The sequence below is a fragment of the Candoia aspera genome, chromosome 17 (assembly GCF_035149785.1).
Source record: "Candoia aspera isolate rCanAsp1 chromosome 17, rCanAsp1.hap2, whole genome shotgun sequence".
NCBI classification, from domain to species: Eukaryota; Metazoa; Chordata; class Lepidosauria; order Squamata; family Boidae; genus Candoia; species Candoia aspera.
Window position 1 is genome coordinate 2,962,737 of NC_086169.1, and position 22,025 is coordinate 2,984,761.

Here is a 22,025-nt window from a genome sequence, read left to right on the forward strand (position 1 = left end):
AGGGCAGCTGCGACGGTCCTAAGTGTGAGGACTGGCTGTAAGTCAGTTTTGTCCAGCACGGTTTTAAGTCCAAACCATCACTAAACGAATGGTTGTTAAGCAAGGACTACCTGTATGTGATTTTACAGTATTTTTCAGAGCAGAATTCCAAATAAGCAAATGGAAAGACACGCCGCGGCACTCTCCCCTCCTACTTTGTCCCGCAACAACCCTGCGAAGGAGGCTGGGCTCAGACGGAGAGGCCGGCCCGAAGTACACCCCCCACGGCTGGTGATAGACTTGAAGGTGGATCTCCCTGCTGCTCATCTGGCCCCTGCAGGGCAGGACCACCCTCTCACGTTACTTTCCCCAGCCAAGCTGTCCAAGTGAGTTTTGTTCTAAATCAGTGCTTTTATTTGCTGTCTGACACACAGTGCAAGAACGTAGGAGAGACGGGGAATCGGTGGGGGGTCATGCGAGGAGAAAGAGGGCAACCCCCTGGCATCTGAGCCCTCTTCAACTGAAAACGTGCAGGACCGCAAGCACTTGAAGACCATCTTCTTCATCAAGACCGCCTTTGAAGCACATTGGATGCCGTAATTTTCCGCGGGCCCCCCTTCCCTACGCGGGGCTGCGGTTGGCCTCTTGCCTGCCCCGATCGGCTTGTGTTGGAAGCAAGGAGGGGACCGCGAGATTTAGGCCCGTTGGAAGACAAGCTTTGGGGGCAGGGTGTGTGTTTGTGGGATGTGGAGGCCAACGGGGTAGAGGGGAACGCTTTCATTTCCAGCAAAGGTGTCATCCCGAAACAAGGACGGGGAAAGGAGGTCTCGGATGCCTCGGCCACGGCTAACCAGCCGGACATCTCTCAGGACGTGTAAGACAGGATATGAAGGTCAAAGGGGGAATACGGCACCCGGAGCAACATGGCAAGGAAATTAAGAATGTCCTTCCCTTAATACTTCAACAAAAGTCCACACAACCCTCGTCACTCCGGTCAAGGGAGGTCTAACCGTGTGCCCGGTTCTTGTGCGGGTGGCCTTCGCGGTTCCGCTCTTTGGCGCTGTCTCCCCGAGTCGATCTGCAAGAAAGGGACTGGGTTATCGTTCAGCTGGGATCACCGGGGCTCAAATGGGATGTTTGTTTGTGAGAAGGCCTGCAGAAAGGCATTTAGAAATCTCCCTTTCACACCTAAGTTTCCAAACATTGACCCCTGCCTAAGAATCTATCTATCCATCCATCCATCATCTATCTATTATCTATCTATATCATCTATCATCTATCAATATCAATCTATCAATCTATCAATCTATCATCTATCTATCTATCATCTATCTATCTATCATCTATCATCTATCTTCTATCAATCTAGCTAGCTAGCTAGGCAATTGTTAAGTGAGCCACACCCAGTTTTACAACCTTTTTGCCATGGTCATTAAGCAAATCTGGCTTCCCCCATCGACTTTACTTGTTGGAAGCCAGCTGGGAAGGTCGCAAATGGCAATCACATGACCCGGGGATGCTGCAACCATTGTAACTACATGCCCGTTGCCCAAGCGCCCGAGTTTTGATCCCGTGACCGTGGGGACGCTGCAGCGGTTATAAGTGTGAGGACAGGACAGGTCGTAAGTCACTTTGTCCAGTTCTGTTGTAACTTTGGTCACTAAACGAATGGTGTAAGTTGAGGACTACCTGCAACTGGAAGATGCCAGTTTGAGAAACGTTTTAATCTATTTATATTAAGGATTTCAGAAACCATCCCATGTATCTTCCCCACCCTCTTTGCCCGCGACGCTTCCTTTCCCCCCATTCCGACTTCCGGGCTCCTCACCTGCGTCCGAGCTGCTTCAGGACCTCTTCTTCGAAACCGTCCACCTCGTCTTCACTCACCCCCAAATGCTCAGCCAGCTCCTCCAGGGCGTCCTCGACCTCGTCGAGAAAGCCCACGAAGCTGACGCGCTCGTGGGCGAAAAGCCCCTCGCTGCCAAAAAAGCCCTCCAGCGTGGGGAGCAGCCCACTGGCGTGCTCCCCCCAGCCCAGTCCAACAAGGTAGTTCTCCACCAGCTTCAGGAAGGGGGCTTTCTGGACAGGGGCCAAGCCTTCTTGGTGGGCGCACTCGGTGGCCCCCGAGCAGCCTTGGGGGACGGGGTATGGGTGCCTGGCCAGTGTCTCCCACAATTCGCGGGGCTCCACTGGTTTCCTGGCTTTCCGGTTTCCCCGCTGGGGGTCTCCTCCTCTCGGGGGCTTGGCTTGGTGGGGGGCCAGGTGCCTCTTGGGCCCCCTCTCGTGGGCCACTTTGGGGGCCCTGTCCTGGTGCCGAAGTTTCTCCTCTCCCTGGGGTTTCCTCTGCCAGGGTTTCGCCTTGCCCGGCCTGCCTTTGGCGCCCTCCTTCCACGGGATCTGGGCCCCTTCCTCGGCCTCGCCGGGCTCCAACTCACTGGCCAGCCTCTGCTCCAGACTTCTGAGCTCCTCCAGGGGGGCCTTCTGGATGGCTCTTGCCAGATCCTGCCGGAGCGAAGCCAGCAAGGAATGCAGCCGGCGCAGTTCCTTCTCCTGATGGTCCAGCTTGCCACGAGGGCGACGCGGGCCGGGTTCCCCTCCAGGATGCTGGTGGGATTTGGCGTCGCCCGCCTGGTCTGTGCCACGCAGCTTCTCCCGGAGAAGCTGGATTTCACCCCGGGCGGCTGAGAGGGCGGCCGTCTCCCGCTGCAAGGCCTCCACCAGCCTCAAGTTATCCGCCGCCAAATTTTGCTGCAGGGAATTGACGGCCAAGGTCTCGCCTTCCGACTTCTGCAGCAACGCCTGCAGCTCCTCCTTCTGGGCCTGTGAAGCCGAGGAGCAAAAGAGCTGACTTTTGCAGTCCAAAAGGTCTTACAGGCAGTCCTCGCTTAACAACCACAATTGAGACCAGCATTTCGGTTGCTAAGCAAAGCAGTCCTGAAGTGAATCCAATCCAATTTTACCTTTTTTTGCAGCAGTTGTTAAGCGAATCACTGCGGGCGTTAAGCAAACCATGTGGTTGTTAAGCAAATAACACAGTTCCCCATTGATTTTGCTTGCCAGAAGCCAGCCAGGAAGGTCGAAAATGGCGATCACGTGACCACGGGACACTGCAACCTTCATAAATGAGAACTGGTTGCCAAGCGCCCAAATCATGATCATGTGACCGTAGGGACCCTGCAATGGTCGTGTGAGAACTGGTTGTAAGTCAGTTTTTCCAGCACCGTCATAAGTTTGAACCGTCACTAAACAAGTGGTTGTTAAATGAGGACTACCTGTATTTTTGCAGGGGTTTTTTTTAAACCGCCCCAAGCTCTAAGCACAGAGGCAAAGGATCATCGTATTCCAGAACCAAAACAAGGGAAAAGGATATTTCAGTTTCACCAATGGGCTTGGACCCCAATGAATGAATCAAGGGTCTTAAGCGCCTGCAAGAAAAGGGGGTGAGATAAAGAGACAGAGGTATGCAAGGGACCACGAGAGAGAAATGAGAATCTAGCAGCCACGTTTACCAGCCAACAAGCCACATCTGCCTCCAGGACTGGGCAAGCTTGTCCAAGTTGGGGATAAATTGCAAGTGGACATTCAAAGGCTTCACCAGAAATCTGGTTGCCTTGGACGTGCATTGCGATGGAGAGATTTTGGGGGAAAAGGCATGCTGCTTTTGAGATGTTGAGCGAATCCCCACCGAAGTAGCTTCAGCCTTCCTGTGGAACTGATTTCCGGTCTGGCCAACCTCGCAGGGCCATCCCATCTGCTCGTTCCTCTCGGATCAGGGAAGTCCGTCGCAACCTCCCTGCTGCTTCACGGGACAGCAAGAAGATTGGGGAATCTCCCCTCTAACCGTCTTTCTGAAAGGTGGGGTCCTAAAGCCCAGATACCCCGTTTCCGAGATTCTAGAGCCGGACCCCCTTTTCCATTCCAACACAACTAGGTTGTCTCGGCAGGAATCGAGCCGTCTTGGCTGCGATTGGCCAGTAGGGGCCCAACGCTGGTTTGTCCACCATCTCGGCTCTTTCCTCGGCCGCTCCAGACCAAAGGAGGCTTTCCCACCAGCTCCGCCTGCCTGTTTGCCAAACGGGCCCCACAGAGACCGACCCTAACCCGACCTGAAGTTCAGCCTGCATAAGACGGATATCCTGGTTCTCCTTGGCCAGCTTGTCCAGCAACAGCCCCATCGCGTCCAGGGTCTTGGGGTCACCAGAAACCTCCGCTGAAGAAGGCGCTTCCTTGCCTGGGTGAAGCTCGGCGTCGCTCACAGGGTCCAGGGAGGGTGACCAGTCCTGCGGGGGAGAAAAATCAGGGAGCTCCTGGGCGCTGTCCCGAAGATTTGTCCTCGTTCTGGTTTCACCAGGCCGGACAATCGAAGCACCCGGTTGACTGAGAAGCAGTGATTGCCCAACCTGCTTCCAAGGCGACAGGCTCGGCCCTTCTCCGAGCCCGTCGCCTTCACAACTAGCAAAGCTTCACCGAATCGTCGAGTTGGAAGGGAGTGACCTCAGTGATCATCTAGTCCAACCCTCTACAACGTGCCAGAGAAGCTGTTTGAGCCTGCGTGGGAGGCGGCCGTCCAGCCTTTTCACCCAGCTGCAGCCTCCGCTAGGAAATTGTCATGAGTACGGATGGCCAGCAGGGGGCTCCCATCCAGGCTGTAAAGCGCATGCGTAGTACTGAGGAATTAGGTGGCCATTCAAAGAGACACAGATCGGGCCCGCCTTAGCCTTTGGGGTTTATCTGTCTGGGTTTTTCCCAGGCTTCTTCAGTTTGTTAGGATTTTCTGTCTATGTAGCAGTAATAAAACACTAGAGACCTATTCCTTGTCTCAGCGTGGTTCCTGGCTGTTAGGACAGAAATCCCGCTCTCGGGGAGTTTTTCCTTCTTTTGAAATGACCTCAAGAGAGCTGCCTCTCTTGTGTAAAACCCACATTTCCCACTTTCTGCAGCTGCAGAAAATAATTATCGACCACTTCTCTATAACTTCCCTTTCAGCTGTCTGCACAGAGCTGTTGCATCTCTTCTGCGTCTTTTTCTTTCTTTCTTTATCATTTATTATTCACATTTAGCCACTGCCCATCTCCCCCAAAAGAGGGACTCTGGGCGGTTCTTCCTTTTTCTTCCGACGGATCGTCCCAAATTCTGCTTTAATCCATCACTTCCCCGGCCTGCATTGGGGACCCCCCCAAACCACCCCCACTTTCCTTTCCTCACCTTTCCACCACTGGCTGGATACAGTTCTTCCCCGCCTGAGCTCAGCCCCGTGTTCAGCATGTCCAGGGCGCCTGAAGGTGGAAGGTGGGAGGGAGAAAAATAATTCCAAAAAAAGTTACAGCTTTGAAAAATAAAGTAATTGGGGTACCCGTCTCCAACAGCAGCTGTGCCCACTGTGGCTGGGAATTCAAGGAGGGGGGGCAACGGGCTTCTTTGAGCCCAGGAAGGAAAAGGGCATTTAAATCTCTCCCCAAACTCACCGTCCTCGGTGTCAAGGATGATCCCTGTAGAGAGAGGCAAAGAATGAATTTGGGGATGGCTGAAATATTCCCCGACTCGATCCCATATCGGGGTCCTCGCTTACCCAATGTGGCCAAGACGCCAAAGCCCACAACGGCAAGAATCGCAAGCAGCCATTTCGTCCTGGAAAGCCTGTCGCTCTCTTCATCAAGAACATCCTTAGCCGCATCGTGGGACAGCTCCGGCCCGACGTGGTGGACATCAACGTGGCCTTTCCGTCTGCGCAGACCCTCCACGTCGGCTTCTAGGGATGCAGACCCTTCCCCGATGCTGGAAGAATTTGGCTCTTCCTGCAGGGGACCTGCAAGTGGCAAGAGAGAGAGGCTGCGTGTCAGCCACCTGGTTCGAAGGCCACAGGCTCACCTGTGGCGAACAGAAATTTCCCCCCAATCAAAGAACACTTATTTTTCAGGAGAGGAAAGACACGTATTCAGTATGGCCCCAAAGCTGATTCACTTTGGATTTACAAAGTCTTCTTTTTAATTTCTTATTTTGTGAATGCAGACTTCCTTCCCAGGCCCCCAACATGAACCTACGACCTTTCTCACTTTTGAAAACCGTTTTAACCCAGTTGTTCAGCCGGAAAAGGCATCCAGGATGGCAGTGCAATCAAAATACAAAAACAAAAAAGACTGTCCTGTCATCTGGCTGAGAGTCGACAGAACCAGATTCCCCTCTCTAACCACGATTCCACACTGGCTTTCTTAGAATTTGGTTCTACGGGTAGTCCTTGTTTAGTGACCCTTCGCAGTTACGACGGTGATGAAAAAGTCACTTTACGACCAATCCTCGCATTTACGACCTTTGCAGGTCTGCAAAGCAAAGGGGAGCTGAGGTCAGGTTGTAAGCACAGATGTGGTTTCACTTAGTGACCGCTTCGCTTAACAACCAAGCGGCTGGTCCGAATTGTGGTTGCTAAGTGAGGACTGCCTGTATTGCAGTGCACACCCCTCTGAAAAGAACAGTTTTCTTTCCTTCCACAAATACATTCAGAGAGTTTTGACTACTGCACTGTCTTTATGGGGTTTTATGGTTCTGTAAAATGGGCACAAGCAAACTTCAGGCTGATGGGATCTCAGTTCTTCTTTGCCTTCCCCCCTTGCAGCCAGGAGGACAACAAGGTGGTGCAAATTTTTTTATTTTTATTATAAGAGTTTGGAAGCCCTAAGATTTGACCACAAAAAAATGAAGGCATCCTTTGGCTCGCTCTTACAAGAAAGGGGTCCCTTGCTTTGAAAACATAAAATTTCGTAAACGTTAAGAAAACACCGCCCAGAGTCACTGCAATATGAGATGGGCGGTGAAGGAATGTGATAAATAAATAAAGTAAGTAAATAAAATCACCTGTTTGGGGAATGGCAACCACTTCTTCTGGAAGGGGGAAACATTCTTCCTCTGGATTCTGGCTCTCTGTCGTCTTTTCATCCAGCAAAGGTAGGAGGGTAGATTCTGAGGATAGGCTGGAAACATCTCTGGAAATTAGGCTGTCTTCTGTCTCGGGACTCTGGATGGAAAAAAGGGAAGTTTGTCGAAATGGGTAAGTCATTTTTCTTTCCCTTTTTTTCTAGGCACGTACAGCACTGCAAAATGTCCACAGTGAAGGGCCTACAGACAGCAAGGAAAATATTTTGGAGTAAAGCTAAAAGGTTGCCTCTAAAGAGCTCTTGAGTTGCACCGGGCACAAATTCCATTTTTTTTTTTAATTTGGGCAATCAGGTAGAAGCTGTTTTTTAGCAAACGAAAAGAGAACCAACCCCCAAATACTTTAGACGGGCTGAAACCAAGGAAGCGAGTGAGGAAAAAAAGCAAAACAAATTGAAAAGCAATGCTAAACATCTGGCAAGAAAGGGTAGCAATCTTTTTCAATAATTAAATAAAAGTGTTCTTTTAATTTGGGATTCCCCCGTTGATGAAACCTCAGCAGCCTTCCCTGAAGCAAGGGCTTCTCTTTGAAAATGCAAGTGTGTTGAGATTTGGAGAATTCTATCAATTTAAAGGATTTATATGCAGCGCCCCTCTGGAGGTGTACAAAATTACTCCAAACACTATACATTTGTGACTTGTTGCACACATGCCCCGGCCCCTCGATTTCAATGTTCAACCTTTGATTTGTCTTCTTCCAGATCCGGACTGTCCACAAAGGGTTCGCTCTCAGCGGGGGAAGCTGTTGGAAAGAGCGTGCAGATTAATTGATTTATTTTGACCTCTGCATCTGTTCATATTCCTTTTTCTTCATTTAAATGCACAGTTTCACCGCCCGAGCTTTGCAAATGTAGCTGGCGGGCAAGGGCAGAATTAAAAGTGGGTGGACAACAGGCAAGGTGGAAAACCTTGTGTTCTCTTGCTGCATCCCTTCAGTGTTAATTGTGGTTAACTTGCCTTCCAACTGAGTCTCCTCTGAAGCGGCAAAACCGAGATCTTCTACAGGGGGAGCCTAGAGAGAAAAAAAATGGATCAGGAATGTCTATACATCTTTCCCTTTCGGAATGGCTTTCAGGAGAGCAAAGCTGGATCTTAACGCTTCCTGGACTCCCCCAGAGTATCCAAGTATCATTGAAAGAGAGTACAGCTGCACAGGAAGAATTTGGCCCTGCAAAGTTAGGTTTAGGTAGGAAAAATACAGTTGGCCCTCGTTTAGCGACCGTTCACAGTTACGACGGTGATTAAAAAGTCACTTTGCGACCAGTCCTCACATTTACAACCTTCGCAGGTCTGTAAATCTAGGGAAAGCCGAAGTCAGATCATAAACGCAGTCGCAGTTTCACTTAGTGACCGCTTTGCTTAACAACCATGTTGCCAATTGTGGTTGCTAAACGAGGACCACCTGAATAAAAGTATCCACACATTTTCTTTCAGACCAGGGATGAACAATCCCTGACTTTTTAAGGTATGTATCCAAACTTTTCTCATTTTTTAAAATTTATTATAGTTTTAATTGTATTTTAATGGTTTTGTTGTTCACTGTTTTGATCGTTCGGTCTTCTGCTCTTTCCACTGTGGGAGGCCGCCCAGAGTGCCAAGCTTGAGATGGGGGGCTGTATAAATGTAATAAATAAATACATTTTAATTCAGATATTTCCTGTTTACCCCACGTTCCTTGTTCGAAACAATCCCAGAGGAAGGAACAATGCGCTAAAAAGAACCGGGAAGGTGTTTTACTTTGTAATAAGAGGATTTGGTGAAAGCCTGCACATGTTTGGGACTCCGGAACAGCTAAATATGTTATAATGCAGGCCATTAATGGGGGGATGGGGAAAATCCAACAGTAGGGTTCTCCGTCATGCTCTGGAGCCCTTTTCTACCCCCACCCACCTGAAAACACCGTCTTGGATCGTGTTCCTGTGCTCACCTCTGATCCCGTGATCACCCAGCTGTTGTTTTCCAGCTCCTGGGAGTTTGAATGATCAGCCATGTCTACTCATGCCCCAAGGTGCTTGCTTATCCACCTGCAGGGTTGGGAAGCAAAAAGATGGCAGAAGAACCTTTTGGCACGTAAGTGCCTGGCATTAAAAGGAGAGTAGATTTCAAATTTGCTAGATCAACGGGATGACTTTTCACCTTTCCTGCCCAAAACTCACCACCCATGGCTTGGTGAAAAGGACTGTAGGGGTGTAGAATTGAAGAGAGGGTGCATCGAAGATGTACAGATACTCCTTGCTTAACAACCATTCGTTTAGTGACAGTTCAGACTTATAACGGTGCTGGAAAAAACGACTTACAACCAGTCCTCACACTTACAACCAGTACAGCGTTCCCGCGGTCACGTGATCACAATTTGGGTGCTTGGCAACTGGTTCGCATTTATGACCATCACAGCATCCCGTGGTCCTGAGATTGTCATATTCAACCTTTTGGGCCAGCTTCTGGACAGCAAAATCAATGGGGAACTGCGTGATTTGCTTAACAACCACGTGGTTCACTTAACACCCACAGCATTTCACTTAACAACCGCTGCAAAAAAAGGTCGTAAAATCAGGTTGGATTTGCTTAATGACCGCTTCGCTTAGCAACCAAACTTCCAGTCCCAATTGTGGTCATTAAGTGAGGACTACCTGTAGGTAGGTTTGCAAAAAAAATGTGTTTTTTTTTTTACTAAAAAAGTAGGGGTTAGAACATTAAGTAAAAGTGTTGTCCCTTCCCAATCCAGTTAAAATCCAATACCTGTCCAGCCACTATGCATGTGGTGAAGCAAGTTGCAGCTCACAAAAACAGATGCCTTTTAATAAAATTTGTTAGTTGGAAAAAGGCTGCCAAAATCCTATTTTTGGACCACCAACCAGCTCTCCTCTTGCAATCATCTAAAGAGTTTGTTGAAAGTACTCCTTGGACCAATCTTTTAAACCAACCAACAACCCCAGTTTCCAATTCTTTCTTACAAAAATCCATTTTTCCTTTTCACAATCTTTTCCCCCAAAGCCTGCTTCTGGTTTTTATCCCTCCCCCACTGCCTCCTTTTCAGCAACCGAATTGAAGGTGGGGGACCCCAAAAATCTAGCACAAGATCACCCATATCTGTGGTCATCCTTCCCAGTTTAGCTTTGAGGACAAGGCAGAGAAATCCTTTGACTCACCTGAGGATACTGCAGTGTTAGCAAAATGGTATGGGGGGTGGGATTTGACTGGGAAATTAGCTTCAGCTTGACAAGTGAGGATTTGAATTGCAGACAAAGTTTAATGGAAACTGAATAAGCTGTTTGTTTCCCTTTCTTTTCCTTGTCACCGTTGGGTGCAAATGGCCTCAGCGAGCTTCTTCCACTGCTTCTGTTTAAGTAAAAAGCCTTCCAGAGAGACTAACAAAGAGGTGTGTTTTAATGTGTTTAAAAAAAAAATGCAGCACACAAGGAAAGAGGGATGGGGAGGGAGGAGGAAAAAAGAACCCTTAAATGTATTGCCCCTGGCTGGAATGATAGAGATAGGTACTAAAATGGCCCTTCTGGAATTCAGTAGACCTAATAAGGCTCCTTGAGTAGCTAGGTTTAATTAACTTTTACATTCCTTGCAATGCACCAGAATCTATATACCACTAAGACTCTCGTTTGTCTGTAACCTTTAACTGGGCAAAACGGTGCGCCATAGGCCAACAATTTTTGAACCAAGGCACCTCAAACGGGCTAACTTACAGAACGCAACCAAAATCCGGGACCCGTGACTCCCGTGGAATAGAAATTTGCCATAAAATGTTTCCTGGGGTCAGCTCCTGATGTTTGAGCTGTCCTGTTCAACGTGGGCTACTTTCAAGGCAGGTCCATCTCTCCCTGAATTTTTAAGGACTTTCCCAGCACATTAGAAGCTCTGCCACGGTTGAAGGCATTGAGGAGTAAGGAAATATCTCTGAAACGATGACCCAACACGTCACGGCTTGTCCAGTACCCTATGCAAGTCGTGGAATTTAGTCTCTTTGAAGCAAAACCTTCAGTGTGGTGATTAAAAAAAAAAAGAAAATACAGGAAGAGACAAAAATCCTATTTGTAGCATCTTTCTTCAATGGCTCCAAGAAGAGAGAAGGGCTGTTTGAAAGTCTTACTGGCATTGCTATTCTGGCTCAAGAGAGAATGTCAAGAATTTAAATTATGCTCGTCACCAAAGGCAGGCGGTTACCCAACACTTGGGAAACAGAGCTGGCCCAACTTATAAGGAATAACACGTGTGTGTGTGTGTGTGTGTGTTAGGTGGGGGTGTCAGAAACCTGTTGAGCTCTGCAGCCTGGAACCGGAGGAAGGTTAAGCAACAAAAGGAGTGAGCAAAACGGGTGCTTTTATACTAAAAAGTTAGTTTCTGTCTAGGAATCTCTGCCTGCTTGCCTACGAATCCTTACTGGCATTCCGCCCCCCTCCCCCCAAAAAAAACCCCAACCCAAGAACAGCTGCCAGAGCAAGGGACTGGCTGGGGAAAAAAGGAAAGTGATATTTTTAGCTTTGATGAATGCTATTTAGCAGGTGGAAATCGCTCTGCTGAGCAGAGCAGAGGGGGAAGAGGGGTGGGGGGGGGGGGATGAGAGGCAGGCCAGGGAAGAAAGATCTGGACGTTTTAAGGCCCAGGCTGCCTGCAACAGGCATGCTGGAATGGTCGGCTCCCTGCAAAGACCAGCTTGGTGCTGGGGCCTGTTCATAACTGTAATAATAATTCTGCTTTCTTGCACAGCCAGCCACACCGGGGAGCGGGGGGGGGGGGTCTGCATCCTGCCTTCAGGAGGGTCTCGTACAAACCGTTCAGCCAGCTGCAAACCAGCTTCGTCAGACCTTCGCCAAGCCGTCTTATCTCCTGCTAGTGGAGGTGCGTGCAAAGCCGCCCTGAGTGGGCACACTTCACCAGGCCCCATTTTTTCAGCTGTGGTGGCCAAGGACTCCATTACACATGGGGAGGGGGGAACAGATGCCCCCGTGTTGTTGGCTTTTCCCCCCGAAAAAGGGGGCCGTCACCTAACAAGGCAAGTTCTCCAGCTTTCCCATCCATTAGCGCACGGATCTTAAAGTTTCCTGCAAGGACGTTTAGATCTGTGGTTTTGAGCCAAGCTTGCCCGATTTGCTTCTGGCGTATTTTTGGAAGCCACCGCAAACGGTTAAGGAGATGGGGTGGGGGCTGCAGACATTTTCTACAGCAAGATTAAAAAAAGTTGGACTTCAAGGAGCGTTGACGTGTCTGGTGCAAAGGAATTGTGGGGAGGTGGAGCCCTCCGCTGTGCCTGCTTGCTGGGTATTATTATTATTATTATTATTATTATTATTATTATTATTATTATTATTATTTTCACAGCCAGCAGCACCATCAAGGGAGGATCTAGGCCCCCACTTTCAGAAGAAAACCTAGAAGGATAGCATCTCTTCCGACTAACACATTTTAAAAAAAATTGTAAGCTTTTGTGAGCTGCAGCTGATGCCTTTCAAGAAAATCTGTTAGTTGGAAATGGGGGAACTAATTCTTCTACTTTCTGGCCACCCCAGGCTAACCCAGCTCTCCTCATCTCCTCCCTCCACATCCACTTAGGAAAAAGGCTGTGGAAAAGCGCAGCTTCACTGCATTTTGAGGGAAGGGGACGCAAAGTCAGTTTCTATGACTCTTAGCCACCCAGAGTCACTGGTTTGAGATGGGCGGCTATATAAATTGAACAAATAAACAATAAACAAACTTGTGGTCAAAAGCGGGGGGGGGGGATGAAACCCAGAGTCTAAAACGAAGCAATCTTCATTTTACAGCCGCAGCTTGAAAACTTCCAGAGGAAGGAAGAGCCGGGGAGGGAAAACCTCACCAAGCAGCGATATCCCTTAGCGAGCTCTGCCATCAGCTCTTGCAAACTTGCAACGTTTCCCTTGCAAGGCCCCAGCCGGCCCTCTGCCCCACTTCGGAGCCCCCCACCCCTCGAAACGGGGAGGCTCCCTCCCTAACCTGCCGCAAACGCTCGGAAGCCCGGGGATGCGCAGGGTCGGGCGCCCCGAGACCGGCAGAAGAACGAACGCCGCCTTCGAGCCCGGGAAGTAAGATAATTGCATCCGAAAGGCAGCCGGGTCGGAAAGGAAGACCCGCACGTCAACTTCCCCAAAAGGAAATTCCACCGAAGCGCGCCGGACTTAGGATCCGCAGCATCACCCCGGGGCAGTTGCCGTGGCAACCCCGCAACACCCCCTTCATCCCGGCTGGACCAAACCTCATTTCTGGACCTGGGGAAGGTGACTCTCCCTGGCGGGGAGGGGGGGACCGCTCTCCTCCTGTTTCTCCCCCCCCCGCATTGCTCCTCCACCCGCCCCTCTCTTCTTGCCGCCCCCTCCCGCAAGGCTCACCGTAATCCAGGAGGCGCCCCGTTGCCGCCGCCCTCGACCCGGGTTGGGCTCGCAACTTTGCATCGCGAACTTCCTCGCCGACCGCTGCGCGGGCGGGCGGGGCAAGGAGGGGGGCGGCCCGGGAGGGCGCGGCAGCCAATAGCGGGAGGGACGCGGCGCCACCCGGCCAATGAGAGGCTCGGGGGGGGGAAGAGAGAGAGAGAGAGAGAGAAAATGAGAGAGAGAGAGAGAGGCTGGCCGGTCTGAGTTGGGGGAAAGCTGGGGGGAAAGAGGATCTTTGGAGGGCGGCGGGAGGGGGGTGGAGAAGGCGCCCCCCTTCCAGAAACACAGGCAAGCAGCGTGGTTCTAAAGGATGCAGGGAAGCACAGGGGACCCCCCCCCCAAAGCAAAAAAAGAAATCTAACCTGCGGGGTCTGCAAGAATGACTAAGCTGTGGGAAGCTGGAGAGAGACAGCAACAGCTGAATGGGTTATTTCGCCCTTTTTTTTTTTTTTTAAAGCAGATTTCCCTGCCCGGTGGCTGGAGCAACCGGGCCATGGGCGTCTCCGGCCTCCGCCGCTCGCAACCGCCGGGCTCGGCCGGGGCAAAAGCAGACAGAGCTCCCCGCGATCCCCACTGCGGAAGGACCTGGGCGCAGAGATCCCCCACCTCCACCGGATTGGATGTTTTATTTATTGATATTGTACTTTGTATCTGCAACTTGTTTTTGTTTTTATAGGAATTTAATTGTTTATTATTATTATTATTATAGCATTAATTTCATTGTAAAAAGCCCAGAATCCCTCTTTTGGGGGAGATGGGCGGTAACAAAAAATTGAATAAATAAATGAATAAATGCTCACAGGCCGGGAGGGAAGGCAGCCAGTTTGACAAGAGGGGGCCCACCCATTCTCCGCCTGGCTTGCACGAAGCCACCCCCACCCCCCAAACTAGGTTGACCAAATCCAGCAAGGTGGAGGAGCCTGCTGTACAGGGAAGAGCCTCCACAGGCAGGCAGAAGTCTGCTGGGTGAAGTCTAACCCAGGATCTCTGTATCTGGAGGCAGCACGGGCAGGCCAGAAATGTCAAAAGGGTGGGTGGGTCCAGAAAAACCACAGCAGTGGGCATTTTGCTGGTCAAGGTGTGTGGCCTTCCAGCACTTCGGAGCTGCATTAGTGGGGTGAGGCAGACGGATCAAGGCCGGGGACTCTGCGAAACAAGCCAGAAAAATTCACAGCCAAAGTGCAGACTCAGCCTCCCTTCCTGCCAGGAAAAAAAAAAGAAACTCTGATTTGACGTCCCCTGCCAGGTCCTTCTGTCCCTTCTCCTGGCAGCACAGCCAACCTGGCGCCGAGAACCAGTGGCTTTGTGGTGGTGCGTGGCGCCCCCCCCCCCCCAAAGGAAGTACAGGATGAAAGGCATAAATCTGTTGGCGGGCATTAGGGTAGAACAAACGCAGGAACACGCCATGCCTTTCAGAAGGTTCTGGCAGACTGTGCCCTTTTCTGGACCAAGTGCCCTGGAACGAAAGTTATTTCTTCCCCATCGCCCACCCATGGCATTTGTATACAAAGAGGGCGGAATAATGCTCTGTAACCCAGTTTCAAAGGGGGAGGTTTCTGGTTTCAAGATGAGGTGCTTAGCAGCTGATAAAGGCATTAATCCAAAGTAAGACATTAGGGAAAAACTAGCTTGCCTGCATATTGCCAACTTGGCTCAATGTCGAGTTGTTTGCGATCTCAAAGCTCTTTGGGGCCAGCCCTCTATATTTGGGGCCGAAAACAGGCCCCCTGCTCACCCTGAGCGAACCGTTGCCTTTTGCTTCAATCTCTCCAATGGGAAGCACTCTTATCCTGCCCAACCACACTTAGTAGGAAGCGTCACTCAAAAGTTTAGCTGACACCTCTCCCCCTGTCATTTCCCCTGGGGAGTGGGTTTCGTGAAACGGGGTCACTAAGACGCACAGGCACACTTGCACGAATGCAAAATCTAAAAATTTCACCACCGCCCCAGCCTCGCCCTTCAACTCACTTTAGCGGGAGATGGTAGAAAATTTGGGTTTTTTTTTAATGTTCGCACATTAAAACACGAGGGAGGTTCTGTGTATGAATCCAGCGATACCTTGCCTTCCCCCTCCCTCCCCCCCCATTTCTCTTCCCATCAAATGTCCAGCGGGATAGAAACAATTATCAAAGTCACATCAGTAACCACTTGACCAAAACCAAACAAAAATAAAAGCAGACACAGCGACCAAAGTCAGAGTCGGGAAAATTACCGGAAGGTGAAAATAATAATAATAATTATGGTAATAAAAAATAGGTCCCAAAAGTTGCTTTTTTTTTTTTTAAGCCCTCTTGTGACTCAAAGGGCAGCGGTCAAATCTTTCCCCATGCATACAGCTTTTTCTTAAGAGCGTGGCAGTCACTTTGAGCTACCAAAGAGTTCACTTTGGGCCTGGGCGGCAGCTGATCGTTCCAAAATTTAAGCTGGAAGGCAAAATCAGGAGCGCCCGGACCCTCCTCTGTTGCATTCTGTAGGGTTGGGGTCTTTTCCTGCAAGACACCCCCAAAAAAGAGGTATTAATTGCATCAGTGAATTACTGGAAGAAACCGGATGATACAGCGATGGCCGCTCAACTCCCAAGTGGCGAAACGGATGCCGGGTTCAGCCGAAACTGGAATGAAGCCCTCCATGGCAGTAAGGAAGATTAGAGGAAGGGGGGGGGGGCTGGGAACCCGCCCGACCTCGTTTGGCCAACCCTCCAAGGCAAGTGGGGCGATTTGCAGTTTCAAACACAGTAGTGGTCTGGGAGTGCACGAGGGTGAGAGAAACGCAGGATGGTGACGCTCGACAGGTCAATAAAGACATAAAACTGTCCTCTGAAGGACCATCTGTGCCCAGCCGCTGCAGTCTAACTGTGTGCCCACTGCTCAGTGGCAGCTGATATGAGACCAGCAGGTCCAGGGTCAGGATAGAAAAACCCTGAGATTGTGGGGTCTTTAAAAAAAAAAACAGGCAGGCACACTCCTCTCTGCCCCGCCACCAAGCAGCCTCCACCGCCATCTTTGGACAGTCAGCTCCCTTATCGGCTGGACGGGTGCAAGGGACAGGGCTCGGTGCCCCCAGCCGAGTGTCTAGTGGTACAAACTGGAGTCACCATCCCTTCAGGCCACCGGGGCGAGGACAGCAAGAGAGGCCGGGGCTCAGCCGTCGTTTGCGGCCACCAGCTGCCCCATGCCCTCGCGGATGTAGACCGACTGGATCTCCTTGGTCTTGAGGCAGAAATCGCAGGCCCAAACTGCCGAGGCCTCCGTGGTCAGCAGCCCGTAGGCGTTCTCGGTCATGCCTGTGCACTCCCGGTGGAACCACTTCTGGCAGGATGCCTCGCACAGGATGGCGTCTTGGTCGTCGTTGACTTCGCTACGACAGGCCCCGCAGGGGTAGACGAGGCCAGGCGGAGGCTGGTGCCCAGAGTTGCCGGCCGCCTTGCCAGGGGGAGGTAAGCTGTTGGCTTCGGAGGTCCCCGTCCCGCCGCTGTGCCCGGCACTGTTGGGCGGAAAGGCAGGCTGGGTGCCGTTGACAGCGGTCGGCGAGCCGGTGTGCTGTTCCTGGCTGAAGCTGTTGGGGGGTGGGTGGAGGGGCTTCCCACCCCCGCTGTCTTCAGAGGAGGGGGGGAAGCCTGGGTCGGGGCCCGGAAAGGGGCTGGGGTTGGCGGGCAGGCTGGCGAGGGTCGGGTTGGGGCGCTGCAGGGGGGACTGTCCAAACAGGTTGGCGGGCTGGCTGAAGCGCTGGGCCATCGGCGGTCCCCCTGGGGGGTTGAGGGCTTGCCCGGAGCCCATGTCCCCCCCACGTGGGGGCTGCCCCATGGTGGGCGACATCATGGGGCCAAAGCCCCCCATGGGCCCTTGCATGAGCTGCCCGCTCGGGGGGCTGAAGTTCTGGCCCAGAGCCTGCCCAAACGGCTGCCCGCCGAAGCCCATCCCACCAGGCTGCACGTAGCCAGGGTTCTGGGGAGGCATGTTGAAAGCCGGGCCCATCTGGTTAGGTCCAAAAGGGGGAGGTTGCCTCCGCATCGGCTGGGGACCCCCGCTGTAGCTGGGCGGGACCTGGGGCCCCATCGCCCCCTGCATGCGGAAGTTCCCAAAGGGCCCGGGGCTGCCAAGGAAAGGCGCGGAGGAAGACCCAACCTTGGGGATGCCAAAGTCATCTTCAAATGGGTTGGATGCCACCAGGTGATCGACCATCGGGGTGGGCGGGGGGGCAAACTCCGAGAGGTGGGAATAGGAGGGGCCCTGCAAAAAGAGAAAGTGGAATAAGCAGACCAGCATCCTCCCCCATTTGGTATCCTCCAGATCGGCTGCCTCACAACCAGGATCTTCCTCCTCCAGCAGTGGGCGCCGGAGTTCAATATATTTGGAAGGTATGTGGGACGCGGTGGCGCTGCGGGTTAAACCGCTGAGCTGCTGAGCTTGCCGATCGGAAGGTCGGCGGTTCGAAGCCGCGTGACGGGGTGAGCTCCCGTTGCTAGTCCCAGCTCCTGCCAACCTAGCAGTTCGAAAACATGCCAGTGGGAGTCAATTAATAGGTACCGCTTCAGCGGGCAGGTAACGGCGTTCCGTTTAGTCACGCCGGCCACACGACCACGGAGGAAGTGTCTACAGACAAACGCCGGCTCTTCGGCTTAGAAACAGAGATGAGCACCGCCCCCTGGAGTCGGACACGACTGGACTTAATGTCAAGGGAAACCTTTACCTTTACCTACCAAGTGCGTGGGGGGGAATGGATGAGGAGGGTCAAACCAAGCTATAATGAGGATGCCAGATTAAACTAAATTATGTGGCTCTCATACAGGGAGTCCTGGTTTAGTGACCCCAACTGGGACCGGCAACTGGGTCATTAAGCGAAGTGGTTGCTAAGCGACCATGCTTATGATTACTTCAGCTCTGGTTTGCTCTCCAGACCTGCAAAGGGCGTAAGTGCAAGGACTGGCTGTAAAGCTACTGCTTCACCGCCGTTGTGGCGCTATGCACACGGGGCACGTGAAACCCACCCACCCAAAGGTTACCTGCGTGTTGGACTTGCGCCGTTTCTTCTCAGGACTCTTCATTTGAAGGCCTGGACAAGACAGGGAAGGAGAACTTTAGGCCGGTTAAAGGGAGAATCTGTCCCGCCGGAGCAATCGGATGGTTTTCAACGGTCCCGAGCTTTGATGCTTACACACGGGTGGGCTGAATTAGTCATCACAGCTAAAGGAAACTTTTAGGGAGAAACATGCATGCTGGCAAAGAGGTGTCTTAGTAGGCCGCTGCAGGAAAGAAGTGATTGATTTATCAATCCAAGTTAAGGGCTGGATTCACAAGGGCTCTTATACTGTGGCGTCCTGGGTGCTCTCAGCCTGGCTGTTTCCTTGCAGACTAGGCAACACCTTCAGTGCAAAGAGGGAGAGGGCCTTGCTCTCTGTTTATATACGGTGGCTTGCCCAGTATATGAACAGGGGGTATTTGCCTCAATTGGCTCTTATACTGTCACACTGTCACGCTGACGGAGAATCTGCCTCTTATTTGCCACCCTAGTTTTTAAATTCTCCGTCATGCGAGGAGGTCCCCAAAGAGTGGGCTGGTTGTTTTTGGGTAGGAAGCCAGGCAGGTAACAACATCAATCAATCAATCAATCAATCAATCAATCAAAACAGATTGCTGCTCTCTGGAACAATCTCCCCCCCCCGCCCCAACCCCGCCACCCATATATGACAGGCCCCAACTGAAAAGCCCTGAAGACCTTAACTTCTAGATTTTATAGTTATATACGGTTCGTTGTCACTGTTTATTCTTATTCTTGTTGTTGCGATTGTTATCCGTGCTGCGTGTTTATGCTGTACGCCGCCCAGAGACACGCTGCTGAGAGTTGGGCAGCCATATAAATCTTGGAATAAACCAATAAACAAATAAAAGAGCCGTGCTTTAAACACTGAGATAATGCGTGGTGGCGAAGGTGTCGAAATAGGAGCTGGGAGACCCAGGTTCAGCCCCTCTTTAGCCACAGAAGCTCCCTGGGCGGGCTTTGGGCCAGTCCCCCGCTCTCATCCCAACAGCCAGGATGGTTCAGCGGGGAAGGATCTGGACTAGGAGTGGGGAGACCCAGGTTCAAATCCCAACTGAACTCCTCAAAGGACTTTGGGCCAGTCCCTCTCGTTCCCTAGCCTACCTCACAGGGCTGTTGTTGGATAGAACAGAACACTTTATCGGCCAAGTACTGATTAGACGTACAAGGAATTTGACTTCGGTGAAAGAGCTGTCAATATATTTACATCACATCAAAAATAAACAATAGCAAAGTAGTAATGGTATTCACTGAAACCGCGCAATCAAGAAAGAAAGAAAACTCTGGACTGGAGAGAGCGCCGAGTTCTTTCCTGCCACGGAGGCTCCCTCCCTTTCGGGCCAGCCTACCTCACAGGGCTGTCGCTGCAGGACAAAAAGCCAGCCTGGCGTGGCGGTGAAGGGGCTGGCCTAGAAACCAGGAGGCTGTGAGTTCGAGTCCCGCCTTAGGCATGAAAGCCGGCTGGGTGGCCGTGGGCCAGTCCCCCCCTCTCAGCCCAACCCACCTCACAGGGTTGTTGTTGTGGCGGGGAAAATGGGGAGGAGGAGGAGCATGATGCATGTTCGCTGCCTTGAGTTATATATACGAAAAAGCCAGGAGAATAATAATAATAATAATAATAATAATAATAATAATAATAATAATAATAGCAGCCACAATATTCACAGCAGCTCCCTATCGCCTTAATAGGTGAGTATAAGCAGGCAGGCCTAGTGGGCAAGGCGTGGGAGGTTCTGCCTCCCCACCGACGTTCACTGCCCAGCGCAGCCTACCTCACAGGGTTGTCGTGCTTAGGGGGGGGAGGGGGAGGGGCTTCTAGGCAGGTGATCTGAGGACAGAAATGGAAGAAATTATCCCTGCGGTGGTCAGTGAGCGGGACCAGCCCGACTGGGGATGATGGAAGGGAGGCTCCACGTAGGGGAAGCCCTGCAAAAGGGGAGGGGGGCCCTGGGCCCACCCAGGGGATGCACTACCCCGCCCATCATCCGCTGCGAAGGAGGGAAGCCGCCCGACGAGCTTTCCCGGTTGAGCTTCCACCTGCCAGGTCTTACTCCCAACGTGAGCAAGCCCGAGGACAGACAGAGCGCCCCCCGGTCAGGTGGGGCCCCCGTTGCCCCAGCAACGTCCGCCTCCGGTCTCCATGACAACCACGCCCCCCCCCCGCTCCTTACCGGCCTTGCCCTGCTTGCGGCCTGGGCCTGTGGCTATGCTACCCGGCGGTGGCGGCGGAGGCGGCGGAGGCGGCGGACCCGGAGCAGGCGGAGCGAGGCCTACTCCCCCCTCCAGCTTGTCGGGGTGCGGGGCCGCCATAAGAGGAAAGCGAGGGAGGATGGCGGGGTGCCTATGAGGGCCCGGGAGGCCCAGGCCGCGCCATCGCGACGCGAGCCGGAAGTGGAAGCTCATAGAGACGAGGGGAGGGAAAAGACAGCCCCCCCGCGCCGCGCTTCCGGTTGCGGGCGCCATTTTGGACACGGCTTCCCCTCAGACGAACGAGGTCTGCCGTTCTGAGCGTAAAGCTCTCTATAGCTCGCGAGGCGCCCGCCTTTTCGAAGCCGGATGTAGCGTCAGAGCGGCTCTTGATCTCCCTCCTTAGGGCAGTTGCAAATCCCAATGAGGTGGCGGGGAGGAGTTGGACGGAACCATTCCTCCACCAGGGTGGCGGGGTGACGTGAAAAGGGGATTGCTTTAAGGAGCGCTTTCAGACCCTCAATGCATGGGGGCAAACCATTCAAGACCAAGCATCCCGTTGATACCTCAACAGGGTAGGCGGGGTCGCTTTTAGGAGCGAGGGATTTATTCATTGTCAACCCCCCCCCACAAAATAGAAGATCCCTGAGGCAGGGGAGGGAAGCTGCCAAAGGCGGGACTTACCACACATTAACCAATCAAAATGAAGGAACGTTGGGCCGTGAGCCTTGGGGCATCATGGGAGTTGTAGGAACGCGCCTTCCAGCCCTGCGGCTTGGAGGGAGCTGCCAATGGGAGTGGCGGGGGCAGATTTACTTCCCGACCCGGGGAGCGAATGCGAACAAGAGGGCGGGACGCCGAGGGGCGAAGCAGCCGCCCTCTTCGCAGCATTCCCTGGAGCAGCGCTCCTCAACCCGGGCAACTTGAAGACGTGTGGACTTCAACTCCCAGGATTCCCCAAGTGTGGACTTCAACTCCCAGGATTCCCCGGCCAACCATGCCATTGCTCAGTCTAAGGAAGAATAAAAGACAGGCTGATGCGAGCCGCTTCCCGTCTCGTGCTCCATTTTTCTTTGCGGGTTTTGTTTTCAAGGATGGCGCCGCTGCAGGGATAGAAAGCGCCTGATGGGACAACTAAAGATCCTACCATCTTGGCTGTCCAGTGCTCCTTCCCCTTCCTTCTCTTCCTCCCTCCCTCCCTCTTCTCCTCCTTTCTCTACCTTTTCTTTTTCTCCTGTTTTCCCTTCTCCTTTCCCTTCTTTCTCTTTCCCTCCCTTCCTTTCTCTCCTCATTCTTTCTCCCTTCCTTTTCCTTCTTTCCCTTCCTCCCTTTCTCTCCTCCTTCCTTCTCCTTCTCCCTTCCTCCTTCTGCTCTCTTCCTTTTTCTCCTTCTTTCTCTTCCTTCCTTCTCCTTTCCCTCCCTTCCTTCTTTCCCTCCTTTCTCTTCCTCCTTTCCCTTCTTTCCCTCCCTCCCTCTTCTCCAGGCAAAGGAATCCAGCAG

The 22,025-nt window shown here is 52.2% G+C and overlaps 2 protein-coding genes and 1 long non-coding RNA gene across 4 annotated transcripts; all 3 read right to left on the reverse strand.

Annotated features, from left to right (window-relative positions):
* Positions 1–769: 769 nt before the first annotated feature.
* On the reverse strand, positions 770–7,645 carry PBXIP1 (PBX homeobox interacting protein 1). 2 transcript variants are annotated; one of them, XM_063316802.1, is made up of 8 exons: positions 7,587–7,645; positions 6,829–6,988; positions 5,549–5,785; positions 5,445–5,468; positions 5,185–5,255; positions 4,086–4,259; positions 1,808–2,799; positions 770–1,057 (listed from the first exon to the last, which is right to left on the reverse strand). In XM_063316802.1, exons 5-8 carry the CDS (start codon positions 5,242–5,244, stop codon positions 985–987), a joined length of 1,299 nt encoding a protein of 432 aa, XP_063172872.1. In that variant the 5' UTR covers positions 5,245–5,255; positions 5,445–5,468; positions 5,549–5,785; positions 6,829–6,988; positions 7,587–7,645; the 3' UTR covers positions 770–984. The 2 variants fall into 2 exon arrangements, with proteins under 2 accessions (XP_063172872.1, XP_063172870.1); XM_063316800.1 differs by lacking the exon at positions 7,587–7,645 and having other exon boundaries at positions 6,829–7,372.
* A 199-nt stretch (positions 7,646–7,844) lies between these two features.
* LOC134506565 (uncharacterized) lies at positions 7,845–13,302 on the reverse strand. Its single transcript, XR_010068818.1, has 3 exons — positions 13,260–13,302; positions 8,834–8,930; positions 7,845–7,918 (listed from the first exon to the last, which is right to left on the reverse strand). It is a non-coding gene; the product is annotated as an uncharacterized LOC134506565 (long non-coding RNA).
* A 1,985-nt stretch (positions 13,303–15,287) lies between these two features.
* On the reverse strand, positions 15,288–20,718 carry PYGO2 (pygopus family PHD finger 2). Its single transcript, XM_063316826.1, has 3 exons — positions 20,510–20,718; positions 18,304–18,353; positions 15,288–17,530 (listed from the first exon to the last, which is right to left on the reverse strand). Exons 1-3 carry the CDS (start codon positions 20,646–20,648, stop codon positions 16,442–16,444), a joined length of 1,278 nt encoding a protein of 425 aa, XP_063172896.1. The 5' UTR covers positions 20,649–20,718; the 3' UTR covers positions 15,288–16,441.
* Between the last annotated feature and the right edge of the window lie 1,307 nt (positions 20,719–22,025).

Coding starts and splice junctions, on each gene's coding strand:
- PYGO2 (XM_063316826.1), bottom strand. CDS start 20,648: ATGGCGGCCCCGCACCCCGACAAGCTGGAGGGGGGAGTAGGCCTCGCT. Junction 18,354..20,509: donor CCGCAAGCAGGGCAAGGCCG/GTAAGGAGCGGG, acceptor TGTCTTGTCCAG/GCCTTCAAATGAAGAGTCCT. Junction 17,531..18,303: donor GGCGCAAGTCCAACACGCAG/GTAACCTTTGGG, acceptor CTCTTTTTGCAG/GGCCCCTCCTATTCCCACCT.
- PBXIP1 (XM_063316800.1), bottom strand. CDS start 7,030: ATGACTTACCCATTTCGACAAACTTCCCTTTTTTCCATCCAGAGTCCC. Junction 5,469..5,548: donor TGGCGTCTTGGCCACATTGG/GTAAGCGAGGAC, acceptor CTCTCTCTACAG/GGATCATCCTTGACACCGAG. Junction 2,800..4,085: donor TTATGCAGGCTGAACTTCAG/GTCGGGTTAGGG, acceptor TCGGCTTCACAG/GCCCAGAAGGAGGAGCTGCA.